The 13,655-nt window shown below is 37.1% G+C and overlaps 1 protein-coding gene across 2 annotated transcripts in view; it reads right to left on the bottom strand.

The window, feature by feature from the left end:
- The window catches only part of WDR35 (WD repeat domain 35), a 57,532-nt gene that overhangs the window by 40,950 nt on the left and 2,927 nt on the right, over positions 1-13,655 (bottom strand). For both annotated transcript variants that reach the window (XM_041755662.1, XM_041755661.1), the window contains exons 4-9: positions 12,634-12,726; positions 11,017-11,145; positions 7,852-7,985; positions 6,432-6,597; positions 6,151-6,296; positions 1,692-1,817 (exon numbers count right to left, since the gene is read on the bottom strand). In XM_041755662.1, the coding sequence (XP_041611596.1) occupies positions 1,692-1,817; positions 6,151-6,296; positions 6,432-6,597; positions 7,852-7,985; positions 11,017-11,145; positions 12,634-12,726 (794 nt within the window). The remainder of the gene's footprint in view (positions 1-1,691; positions 1,818-6,150; positions 6,297-6,431; positions 6,598-7,851; positions 7,986-11,016; positions 11,146-12,633; positions 12,727-13,655) is intronic.

Genomic DNA, 13,655 nt, shown 5'->3' with positions numbered 1-13,655 from the left:
CAGTCTTATTAACTAAACTCCACACTGTGTTTGGATTTCATTAGTTTTTCCCTATTGTCTTTTTTCTCTCCCAGAATCCTATTTGGGATGCATTATATTTAGTAGTCATATCTCCTCAGACTCCACTGGAATGTGATGATTTTTAGTCTTTCCTTATTTTTAATGACCTAAATGGTTTTAAGGAGCCCTGGTCAGTTTAGGTATTTTGTGGAATGTCCTTCAATTTGTCTGATGTTTTTCTCCTGCTCAGATTAAGATTATCAGTTTTCAGGGAGACCACCACAGAAGTGAAGAGCTCTTCTCATGCACCGCATGAGGGGGTACATGATATCTGTATGATACCACTGATGATGCCAGCCTTGATCACCTGGACAAGGTGGTATCTGCTAGGTCTCTCCACTATAAAGTGACTTTCTTTTTCCCCCTTTCTGCTCTTCAGAAGTGAGTCACTAAATGCAACTCTCATTCAAGTGAGGGAAGCAGAGTATCAGCTGGGGTAGTAGTACTGAAGTAATTCGAATACTTCTGTAAGGAATATTGGTCTCTTCTCCCCCATTTATTTAGTTTATTTTAGATCAGTTTTTGCTCATGAGCATTTATTTTATAATGTGAGTTACAATCCAATGCTACATCATTTATATTCTTGCTCAAATTGTTCTAGTTTTGGCCTTCAGGAACTCTTCCAGGTAAGCCCCATCCTTTTGTGTTTTGAGCACTTCCTTACTTTCTGGCACTATCAGAGGCTCCAGGCTCATCATGTATTTTTCCCACCTTAGCCCTAAAATCAGACAGTTCTCCAAGGTGTTTTGCCTTTTAAAAATGAAGTAAGTTTTTCATAACAAATATTCTTAGTAGTTTATCAGATTAATTAATCTCATTCTTCCAAACCTGTTTTGGGTCAAATGTTAAATTTAAGATAAAATATTGCTTAGTATTATGCTGCTTATTCTCATTTTCCCCTTTTGATCTATTCTCTGCCTTTCTTTACCCTGTTCTCTTCCCTGAAGACTAACTTCTGTGAACTCCATCATGTGGGCTACCTTGCCTTCTGGTTTCCCATTGGGTCTGGCCAATAGAAGGCACTAGAGCAGGTAGAGAGATGGGCTGAAGTATTTCTTCCCCAGAGCTGTTTCTACTCAGCAAGCCAGCAGAGGCTGTGCTCCCACAGGATAATCTCTCTTGCATAGCCACAGCTCTAGTGGGTTCCAAGAACAATACTTCTTTATCTTGCCCACTGTTGCTCATCATTGGATGCCTGTACTGTCATCCCTTACTGGACCCCTTAAGCCTGCTTGTACCTTTGTAATAAACCCCACATCAATTTCTTTTCAATTATTCTTTTGAGTATGCTGAGCCTGAGTTTTCTGGTTCTAAAGTCTTCCTACTGGGACGCCTGGGTGGCTCAATGGTTGAGCATCTGCCTTCAGCTCAGGGCACGATCCTGAGGTCCAGGGATCAAGTCCCACATCCGGCTCCCCAGGGGAGCCTTCTTCTCCCTCTGTCTCTCTCATGAATAAATAAAATCTTAAAAAAAAATCAAGTCTTCACAGTAAAAACACCTCCTTTCATCTGATTTCTAAAATAAAGTGGCTATGAATACAGGCAAAAAATATACATTATACTTTGAGCTATAACAAAATTATTTAGTAAATACAGCTTTTTTTTTTTTAACAATTGCTCACAATACTCACCTTATAATCAGGCCGAATATTTGCAAAATATATAAAAGAATCAACAGCTAGTGCAATTTTCAGTCCTCCTCCTTCCCAAGACAGTGCAGACATCTGCTTTCCAGGAACTTTCAAAGTACCCAAATGCTGAAAAAAATAATTATACTTAGCCTAAAGAATCACAATTAAATAAAATAAACATTGCCAATCACTTCATAGAGATCAGAGGTGGTATAAAAATTATTTTGTGAAAGGTTACTACTCACTTTAAAATTATTTTCCTTGAATTTTTATAATGAAAAACATACAGGATAGGAGAAATTTACGAACAAAAGTGAAAAAATTCAGTATCTAATTTCATCAAATCTAAGATGCCTGAGATCTAAATATGCATCTTTATGTACAACTCAGGAAAGAATAAGACACATTGTTAATTAAAATAGGTTAACTTTGATTACAGGATTCATCCCAATTTTGAGTCGTAAAAATTTCTGTGTCTTGGGAGCACGTGGCTGGCTCAGTCAGTGGTTGTGAATTTGAGCCCCATGTTGGGTGTAGAGATTACTTAAAAATAAAATCTTTAAAAAAAATTGTGCCTCTTGGAATGAATGAACCATTGTGGTAGAATAAATGCAATCTTTAGTCTGGCCTCTCTTTCAACCCCCGCAGCCAACTGGTCACGAAGGCTTGCTGCTTTCACTCCCATCTACCCTCCACTGCCTCTGTCTCCTTTCCTGAATGAACTATGGTAACGGTCTAACTGCAATCTTTACCTTTCATCTCTTTCCTCATTCCCAGCCTCTTCCCATACCTTTAGCAGGGTATACGATGCCTCTTGCCATGTGGCCTAAAACTATACTCTTTACCTCAGTACTTACTATTTAGCCATTATTCCTGCATCCTCCCTCATGAAAATGTTACTGTGCCTCCAAACCTTTGGCCCAGATAATATATCTCTTCTGCTTGAGATCTTCCTTCCCTCTCCCCATGCCTCTCTGGCCTTACTCTACCTCCTGCATCCTGGTCTCCATCCTCCAAGACACAACTTTAATATTGTTTCCTGCCTTCTCCCTCCTTCTATGGGTCCAAAGAATTCAGAGAGTGAGCTACCTGAGAGCACTAACTTCGTCATATTCACATTTATGTGTCTATCCCTTCATGGACTGCTTGGCAAACAGGTACAAAGTAAATATCTACTAAGTAAATAAATGTATCCTGCATTCAAACTAATGTCTTTATATATGAAGACATGCTACATACTTTTAATTACAACCATACCAAACCAACTTACACTTTTCAATTCAATATAGCCCATTTTATGGCTAAATTAACAAGTGAATAAGTTAATACACTTAAGTTAATACAATAAGTTAATGTGGCCATAAAAAGAAAATATTGCAAATCTATGCTTTTGGGACAGACCAAAGAAGTTTAACAAATTGTTCTGGGGTGTCCCTTGTTCTTAAGCAGATACACTCAAAAGTCAGATTTAATGTATAAAACTCCATGGTGCCAGGGAAACTGATGAGGGGTTAAAAATGTTTTAACCTAGGAGGGTCCATTCTATCTGTCCTGTTGCCTATATGAAATCAAAGGGAGAAGGCAGGCTCTCACAGCAGCACTCCTGGTATCAAGGGCCCGCCCTAGAAGAATAAGGCCATCTCCCAACTCTGCAAGCCAGCCAGGTGATGGCAGCAGCAAGGAGAGAAAACCCACGTTGTAGTAAGCATTCACTCACTAAGCACTGGATTAGGCATTTCCTCATTGTTATCTCCTGTAATTTTTATAACAATGCCATGAGGTGTTACCTTTATTTCAGAACATGAGTAAACTGAGTCTCAGGGGTGAAATAAGTTCTCCTAGTGAGACAACACTGAGGAAATAGAATTCAAAGCCAAAACCAGGCCAACTTGACTACAAACACATGTTCTGTCATCCCCTTCCCTGGCTAAGACTACAGGGTAAGAGCCAGAAGATTCAAGCCTTCTGAATCAAAAATAAATTCTTCCCTGAGGTTCCCTTAGGTTTATTTTTTTTTTTAATTTTTATTTATTTATGATAGTCACAGAGAGAGAGAGGCAGAGACATAGGCAGAGGGAGAAGCAGGCTCCATGCACCGGGAGCCCGACGTGGGATTCGATCCCGGGTCTCCAGGATAGCGCCCTGGGCCAAAGGCAGGCGCTAAACCGCTGCGCCACCCAGGGATCCCGGTTCCCTTAGATTTAAATTTTAGATAACGCCCTTCCAAGTTACCTTCCTGATCTTAATAACATAAATCCAAAATAAGTCCCCCATATACTCACTCATTCAAAAAAATACTCAGCGACTAATTATACATTGAGGAACTATGCTAGATACCTTCAATCACAACCAAACCAACTTACAGTTTTCAATTTAACACATAACACTGTTTTGCAAGATAAAACAAGGAGGCTTTAGAATCCATGTTTTTCTACTTAAAGAAGGTTGAACTAAGAAAAATAAGCAGATAATATAATAAATAAGCCAGTGGTTGACAAAAATTACCAATAAAGAACATGAATTAAGAAGAAATTCGGATTCTTAATATTAGGAACCTTGAGAACTGTATTTCTGTTTTTACTTGGCTTTTATTTTTTTTTTATTTTAAGATTTTATTTATTCATGAGAGACACAGAGAGGGAGAGGGGCAGAGACACAGGCAGAGGGAGAAGCAGGCTCCATGCAGGGAGCCCAACATGGGACTTGATCCCGGGTCTCCAGGATCATGCCCTGGTCTAAAGGTGGCTCTAAACTGCTGAGCCACCCGGACTGCCCTTCCTTGGCTTTTAACATGTATCAGAAATATTATTAACTAGCAACGTACAATCTGTTCTCTACATCACATTCAACTGGGTATTCTGAGATACTGATTCAAAAGCACAAGCTGATACTGTTTCTTACCATCAGAGAAATTACTAAAATGTATTTTAAAATATTAAAACTGGGTAAGGCTTTTCTGTAGCAAAAACACATATTATTCAAGTCTGTGATGAATTTGTAAAAAAAAAACAACAGGGACTAAATAGAGGCTAGAGACAGAAAATAAAATTGGTAAAAAGTTATTAAGTTTAGTTACTAATAAGTTCTCACTTTCTAAATTCCTTAAAATTCACAACATATTAATTCTCCTATTGGATATTTTTCACTACCACTTCAATAAAATTCTCCTTAAAAACTAAATTCATTAGTGGTGCCTGGGTGGCTCAGCAGGTTAATCAACTGACTTGGTTTCTACTCGGGTCATGATCTCAGGTTCCTAAGAGAGAGCCCAGCATTTGGCTCTGCAGTCAGCAAGGAGTCTGCTTGTCCCTCTCCCTTCCCTTTCGCCTCTCCCATTCTGCAGAGGCCACACTCTCTTTCAAATAAATGAACAAAATCTTAAAATATCAATAATACTATTGAGAAGGATAACACATGCATTTATTAAAACAATGCTTGTATTTTAACATAGCATCACCTAAGATTAGTTATTAAGGTAGACTTTCTTAAAATAGTTGGTTATTCTTCAACAAATTAAAACTATTAGAAGTCTGAAGGAGGGAGGGGTGCCTGGGTGGCTCAGCTGGTTAAGTGTCCAACTGGTGATTTCAGCTCAAGTCATGATCTTATGTATCTTGGGATCAAGTCCCACATCAGGCTCCGAGCTCAAGGGAGTCGGCTTGGAATTCCATTCCTCTCCATCTGCCCCTCTCCCTCCTTGCTCTCTCTCTCTCTCCCTCTCTCTCTCTCAAATAAATAAATAAAGTCTTAAAAAAAAAAAAAGAAGTCTTAAAGAGGGAGAGACAGATATGTTGTGTTTAATATCTATGTACATTTAATATATCACAATAAAATCCAAAATATTAAGCTGAAACTAAATTCCATTAAAACCAACTTGAAAATCAGCTGGGGGGCAGGCTGGGGGGGTTCAGCGGTTTAGCGCTGCCTTTAGCCCAGGGCCTGATCCTAGAGACCCAGGATCAAGTCCTGCGTCAGGTTCCCTGCATGAAGCCTGCTTCTCCCTCTGCCTGTGTCTCTGCCTCTCTCTCTCTCTGTGTCTCTCATGAATAAATAAATAAAATCTTTAAAAAAAAAAAAAAACCAAACAAATAAAATTGTTAAAAGTTATTTGTGTTCCCTTTCTAAAAAAAAAAAAAAAGGAAAAAAGAAAAAAGAAAAAAGAAAAGAAAACCAGCTGGGAAAAAGAGATGAACATTCAGATCACAGAGAAAATAACTCCTGCACAGTGATTTCTTAGGTGAAACAGCTCATTTTCTAAATGCACAGAATACAAACTAAATTCCGTGATAAAATACAACTATCAAGACTTACAAGTGAGGATATTATTCAAAGACAAGATTCCTAATATTCCAACATTTTTACCCAAAATGTCCCTTTTCAAAAATGTGACAAGTTTACACCTCTTCCTCCATTCTTTCTTCCCCTACCTTACTGCACAGGAAAGAAAAAAGACATTTACCTCACCAAATGGAGTGTAAAACTGCACAGTGTTTACATCTTTATCCTGAGTGAGAACCTTCTGGGAGCCTGCCACAGCTAACACGCTGCCAATGTGGTTCCACTGGATACTCACCACATACATGCCAGTGTCAATTAAAACAGGATCTAGTCAAAAAAGAAAAAAAAGTGAGATTAGCTATGGCAAAATAATTAGCCTACAGAATTTTATAATCTTCAGAACAATTTAAAAATATTTTGTAAGTTCTCTACCCTAAAAAAAGAGAAAGAAAAATTACATACTTTGGTCATTCTCGTGTCTCATGATTTGGCACCTCCCATTGTCAAAACAAATAGCAAGGCATGGGCAATCTGGCTCCACATAACCTTCTGTGCCATGGTACCAATGAATTCCAGCAATACTGATTGCTCCAGTGACATTCACCAAGCAATTCAGTTTCATTTTCATCTAAAGAGAATCAGTTAGGTTAATATTTCATATTTTAAAACAGAGTAACATAGAGTATTATAGAAAGAACACTGAAGACAGGATTTAAGAATCTGGTTTCAAATGTCAGGCCCATCACTTACTGGTTTACCAATCCAGGGACAAACCACTTCAAACTTCAGTTTTCCCCTTTTGCAAAATGAGAATTAAAAAAAAATCTCAGATGGGATGCCTGGGTGGCTCAGTGGTTAAGCATCTGCCTTCCAGCTCAGGGCATGATGCTGGAGTCCTGGGGATCGAGTCCCACATCGGGCTCCCTGCATGGAGCCTGCTTCTCCCTCTGCCTATGTCCCTGTTTCTCTCTGTGTGTGTCTCTCATGAATAAATAAATCTTTAAAAAAAAATCCCAGAGAATTTATGAGACTAAGTGACAAGAGGCATATGAAAGTACCTATAAAATAGCAAAGTGTCATGGGAAAACTGGCTATTATCATCTCTACCAAAAAGTAGATTCATGTAATGTCCTCACCTTCACTATACACAAAACTGCCCCATAAGTAAGATCAGAGATCAAATGTAGCTGAATCTCACAAAGGTAGAGTTTTCCTTAAGATCATGCCAGCTGAGCCTCTTCTATGGACCTGATTTTTGTTCCTTACTGTTTAAGTCTTCCATTCTCTTTTTCCAAACAACCTTTGAATAGCTTGTTATAAAAATCTCATTGGAAAAAATATATATATCAGGACACCTGGGTGGCTTAGCAGTTGAGCATCTGCCTTTGGCTCAGGGCGTGATCCTGGAGTCTCAAGATCAAGTACCACATTGGGCTCCCTGCATGGAGCCTGCCTCTCCCTCTCCCTTTGTCTCTGCCTCTCTCTCTCTCTCTCTCTCTCTCTCTCTCTCTGTCTCTCATGAATAAATAATACCTTTAAATATATATCGTGGTATATCATGTAAACTTTGGCTTCTGCTATTAGAAGACAGAAAGAATAAACTATACCTCATCCAACTCATTATCCCTCAGCTTCAATACACTGGACTCTTGTCCTTCCCAATTACCAGGAATTCAGAACTAAAAGCATTCATTTACCTTGAAGCAACTCTTTTTTTTTTTTAATTAAAAAAATCTAAATGGGAAAAAAAAACTAAATTGAAGACTTTCTTGATAACAAACTATCATAATAAATAAATGTGTATACATATATGGATGATATATAAAACCATCATAAAATTGTGTAACTAAAACTAATGAATATATGAAATATATAAACTTACTATAAAATTCCCCTGATTATCATAAATATGTATTTCTCCATTTGCCATTCCAAAAAGTAGGATTTTACTATCTGCAGACCATGCTACATGGCATAACTGTATACCCTTCAAGTCTTTTCCCCAAATGCGATTCCCTAAAATAAAACACAAAACATAATTATTTCATTAAAAATTCAAGTCATGATTCTCCAGTAATTCCCCTAAAAATATTTCCCTAAAGAGCTCTCACATTCTTCACAGCACCATGTGTTTGTTTAATAATACAGTCAATAAATATTTACTGAGCACCTACTATGTGCCAGACACCCTATTAAACATTTTAAATAGAAGCTGCTTCCAACTTTCTACCTTCTCTTCAAAATTCTAATCTTGGACCTTACTTCCAATTAGCAGATGAATTCACCTTCAGCTTTGGAAAGAAAATAAAAGCTTTCAAAAAAAGCAATCCCTAGGAATGCCTGGGTGGCTCAGTAGTTGAGTGTCTGCCTGTAGCTCATGTCTTTGCTCACGTTGTGATCCTGGGGTCCTGGAATAAAGTCTCACATCAGGCTCTCTGCAGGGAATGTGTTTCTCCCTCTGTCTATGTCCTGCCCCCCGCCCCCTCTCCATGTTTCTTGTGAATAAATAAATAAAATCAAAAAAAAAAAAAAGAAAAGAAAAGAAATCCTTCATTCCCACTTTCAAACATTCAGGACAAAACCAAATCCACGATGACCCTTTCTTTGGGTCCTAGTACAAAGGAAAGAGGTATATCCCCAACCAGACACCCATCTAGGGAGAACCTATCTACCTACTTTCTGGTCTAAGCCCTTCATTGATTTGCAAAGATCTCCCTCTACTGATTATTCACATTTTCTTTCTCTTTAAACTCTTCTTCCCAGGCCCTTTCTTACAGGTATTTAAATATACTCAGATCTATCCTTCTTCAAAACTATCACCTCAAATAAAAACAAACAAAACAAAACAAAGAACATCTCCCTCAACCCCAAGTTCCTCTCTAACCACTACCCTTTTCCACCATTCCTCTCCCGGACAAGCTTCCTGAAAGAGTTCACACCTGCAGTCACCACTTCCCCATCTTCCCCTCAACCCACAGCCCTGCCCAATCTGGCTTCCGCCCCCACAGATCCACAGACATGGCCTTCATGAGGTCCCTAATGGCCTGTTGCTAGGTACACTGCAGGCTTTCTTTTTTTTTTAACCACCTCTTCCTTCTTCCTTGGTTTCTGTGAGTCTGTTTACTCCTTTATCTCCAACACTTGTACTTTACTATCCTTTATGGAATTCTCTTCTATCTATTAAATGTTGCAAGTTCTGATTCCACAGGTGGCCCACAGATTTTCATCTACTACAATGATTTAAATTACCAGCTAAAAGCTAGTAATTCCCAAAACTATGACTCCAGCCCAGATATTTCTGAGCCACAAATGTATATATCTAACTATGGTCTAGACATATTTTACTTGGCTGTCCTACAGCATGACAAAATCAACATGCCCAAAAACAAAATCTTCCCTCACAATCAGTCTTTCTCCCACATCCCTTATTTCAGTGGTATCACCATCCATCCAGTTGTCAAAGCTAAAAATCTATTACTATTACTCTAGACAATTCCATCCCATCATCCCCAAACTGATCAATAATGAGGTCCTATTTATTCTACCTCCTAAGTATCTCTAGCATATGCCCACTTACTTCCATCCTCTTTGTCATTATCCTGGTTCAGCTACCACCCAACATCACCTCTCACCTGAATTACCAGAATAATTCCCTAACTGGTACACCCGGCCCCCTATTTTTCTTGCTCCCTTCAGTCTTCATATTACAGTCACAGAGATGCTTCCAAAGAATAAATGTGATCCCATTGCTCCCATTCTTAAAAGCTTTCATTCGCTCCTCAATGCCCATAAAGTTAAGTCCAAACTCCTTGTATAACTCACATTCTGGCTTCTGTTAATGTCTCTAATTTCATCACATAAAACTCTTCTCCTTTTGGTGTTATGTTATACTGACTCTCAAAATTGTTTTCAATACCCTACATATGGCTAAAGTTCAAAGCCTGTGGACCTCCTCAAATGCTACTTGTTAGGTCTAGGACATTTTACAAACCAACCGTCCTGTTAGCTAGTGCCTCAGCAGATATCAATTCCTCCAGGATGTCTTCACTGATCCCTCCAAGCCTGGGTTAGATACTTCTACTACATGTTGGTGTATTTTTCCTGTCTCAGCACTCATCACAAGGCACAGTAATTCCTTGGTTACTTATCCATCTCTCCTGCTCTAGATCTGAAATATTTTTTGTCATATCTAGTGCCTAGAACTATAGCTGTGATTTTATAAGCTCTCAGAATATTTGTGGAATAAATGAAGTTATACTAGAAAAAAGCAAATAGAAAAATGAAAATCATTTTGAAATAAATTACTTCTCTATAGGGTTTCACATTAAAATGAAGATACAGACTCTCAGAAGCCCCAATGTTTTCTATGAACTCAGATTTGAAAAACATAGATTTTAAAGCTATAAAACACAAGTCACAATAACATGCTCAGCTCTTTTAAAAGATGACCAGATGGATAATTTCACAACATATAAAAATATCAAATTATTATGTTGTACATCTAAAACTAATGTTATGTCAATTATATGCAACAGTTCAATTTTTTTAAATAGCCAGATTGTTATATTCCTATATACTTTTTGAAATTAAGATCTACATATTTATAATAGTCTAACAAGTATAAAAATAAATAACTAGGCAGACACATTTAAAATAATCCTGAAAAAAATTTTTTATTTTTTTAATCCTGAAAAATTCACTTTTTTTTTCAGTGCTATTGTAGGTAAGTTTTTTAATAGACTTTTTACATGAGTATACTTAAAAATAAATGTTTCTTAGGGGCACCCAGCTGGTCAGTCCATAGAGCATGCGACTCTTGATCACAGGATTGTAAGTTAGAGCCCCATATTGGGTGGAGGGTTTACTTAAAAAGATACATAAAAATTAAATAAATAAATAAACGTTCCCTGAATGTCAAATTGTGTATCAACTGTTTTCTCTTTTTTATGTTTCTTTTTCTGTCAAAAAGCCAACATATAATTAAACCTCTAAAGACAAAAATGCCAACCAAATCTTGATCTTAGTTCTGTGTGCAACAAAGCATTACCATCCACTGAACCAACTATCACAGCCCCGTCTTCATATACAATGCATATCTTCTGTCCATCAGCATTCCAGCTCATACTTCGAACCACTGATTTATTTCTATTATTGATCATCTCCTCGTACCAAGAGCCTATTTGCACAAATTAAAAAAAAAAAAATACAAGTCAAAACTTTCACATAAGAGTTGAAAACATTCCATAAAATATACTGTGGAATAAGTAACTGCAAAATGTTCTACAGCCTGAGACATTAAACTATAAAACCTTCAAATCCAGCAAAAACAAAATAAAAAATAAGCTGAGGCCTTGACCAACAACTGCTTCAAAGATTATCACAGAAAACCCAATAAATGCCCATCTTTTCTTTCTTTCTTCCTTTACATCCATTAAAAAATAAAACTTTATTTGCTTTTGACAGGCCAAAAACACTGATTTTTCTTAAAGCCTAAAACTTCAGAGACTAATCAAAGAAAAAACAAAATAACCTTGGTAATTTCATATGTATGCAGAAATTCTCCGGTGATTTAATTATAAGAATATTAAATATATGTACATTAGGTTAAAAACTCTAAGCCTGCTTGAAAAAAGTTGCAACAGTTCAAATCACTTAGTGATTTTACATCACTAATGCTGAATAACAAAAACATTCTTGTACACAGGCTGGAGTGAGAGGTCTCAAGGTGTAACCAAATGTGAGGCAAATCACAAGGCTATTTTGTTTTGTTTTTGACAACATTTTGGTATCAGGAATTCTGGCCTACAGCCAAGCAAATTATCTCATAATTTGGAATAACTAGTCAAGGAGGGCATTTTTAGGACTGAGGCTCAGAGAAGACCCACCTTGGAAAAAAACACAGTTTAGCCTCATCTTCTGTGTTCTCACATTCTACTCCCTGCACAGACATACACACATACATAAACTTTGAAAAACATAAATTCATGTACCACAGCACATTTTTTTAGTTAAGAATTTTTAAATGGTATACCCTGAATATTTTCAAAACAACACACAGGAACTAAGGTAACCTTCTAATTTAAAGATGATGGCTACAGGCCCCAAGAGATCATGTATTATGCATTATTTTCTAGTAATAGTGATGCACCTAAATTAATCCTTCTCTCGCTCTCTCTTGTAGGCAAAAGGTACAAATCATGAGCCAATAGTCAAAGCTGAGATAAAATCTGTACCATAAAAGAAAAAGAAGGTAAATGACTCAATAAAGGGAATGAATATTGCCCCTGACTTCTTAATAAATGTTTTTACCCACTGGACTAACTCTAGCCACTGATCACACAGAAAATAATTCTTATCGGAAACTGGGGAAAAACAGCTATCTCAAGTAGAAACTATTCTGCTAAAGGCCTAAGTTCATTTTGGAGAAAACCAACAGTCACCTAGTTCACTTTCTTTATGCAAGGTCACAGTTCAAAAAAATAAATAAATAAAGTTAAAAGGAAAAGTAAGCAACAATAAATCCAGAAATATTACCCTTATGCAGTCAAGGATGAACTCCTGCTGCTGGTTAAAAGGGGTCTATTTCTAATATGTGGTTTCCCCATTCAAATGCTGTAACTCAGACTCCAATCTGCGAAAGGTTACATAAACTCTCCTAGCCTACCTTTATATAACATCCAAACAATGATAAGCCCATTTTGATCACTGGTAGTCAACTTCTGGTATTGTTCATTCCATGTTACAACTTGAACAGAACCTAAAAAATTATAAAACAATTTAGAAACTAAAAAAAAGTTGACAATTTCAAATTTGTATTTTTATAATAAACATCAAGTGCATGTTAAAATCAATAAAGTTCCTGTGCAACAAACCCATCTTTAATATCACTCAAAAATATTCATAGGAACATAGTGGCTCTTGTTACTCATTTCCTACAACATGTGATACTAACTTCCATGTTTGTTCCTATTTCAGGCCAGCAGAGGCACCTATTATGGTCAGATGCAAGAGCTGCCATAGATATAATGACAGAAACACATATAAGTAAGATTTACCCAACTGGCATGACGCCCAAGGATAATAATGCCCAAAGGACATCATACTAATTACCTGGGGTTTTTTTAGGGGAGTGGGGACCATCTGTGGTTGATATATGCCCTAATTTCTCTTTTTCCTCCTCTTGTTTTCCATTCTATTAGTAATATACTCTTGAGCATATGTTAAACCTCTGGGTTATAGAAACAACTGTTTCTTTTTTAGTTTTTTTTAACCCCTAAATTCTTTAGTGTATTTCCTAAGAAGACATTCTCTTTCATAACCATATTACAAATTAGGGAACTTAACAATGATACAATGTTATTATCTAATGCCAGTCCATATTCAAATTTTATCAATTGTCCAAATAGTCTCCTTTATTGAGATGCCTGGGTGGCTCAGGGGTTGAGCGTCTGCCTTTGGCTCAGGGCGTGATCCTAGGGTCCCGGAATTGAGTCCCACATCCGGCTCCCTGCAGGGAGCTTGCTTCTTCCCTCTGCCTCTTTCTCTGCCTCTCTCTCTGTGTCTCTCATGAATAAATAAATAAAATCTTAAAAAAAAAAAAAAATATATATATATATATATATAGTGTCCTTTATAGATACTTGTTTTTCTCATCTAGGATCATATAGTGCATTCAGTTGTCATATC

This window comes from Vulpes lagopus, chromosome 5, assembly GCF_018345385.1.
Source record: "Vulpes lagopus strain Blue_001 chromosome 5, ASM1834538v1, whole genome shotgun sequence".
Taxonomy (NCBI): Eukaryota; Metazoa; Chordata; class Mammalia; order Carnivora; family Canidae; genus Vulpes; species Vulpes lagopus.
This window is presented reverse-complemented; position numbering and strand designations above follow the sequence as displayed.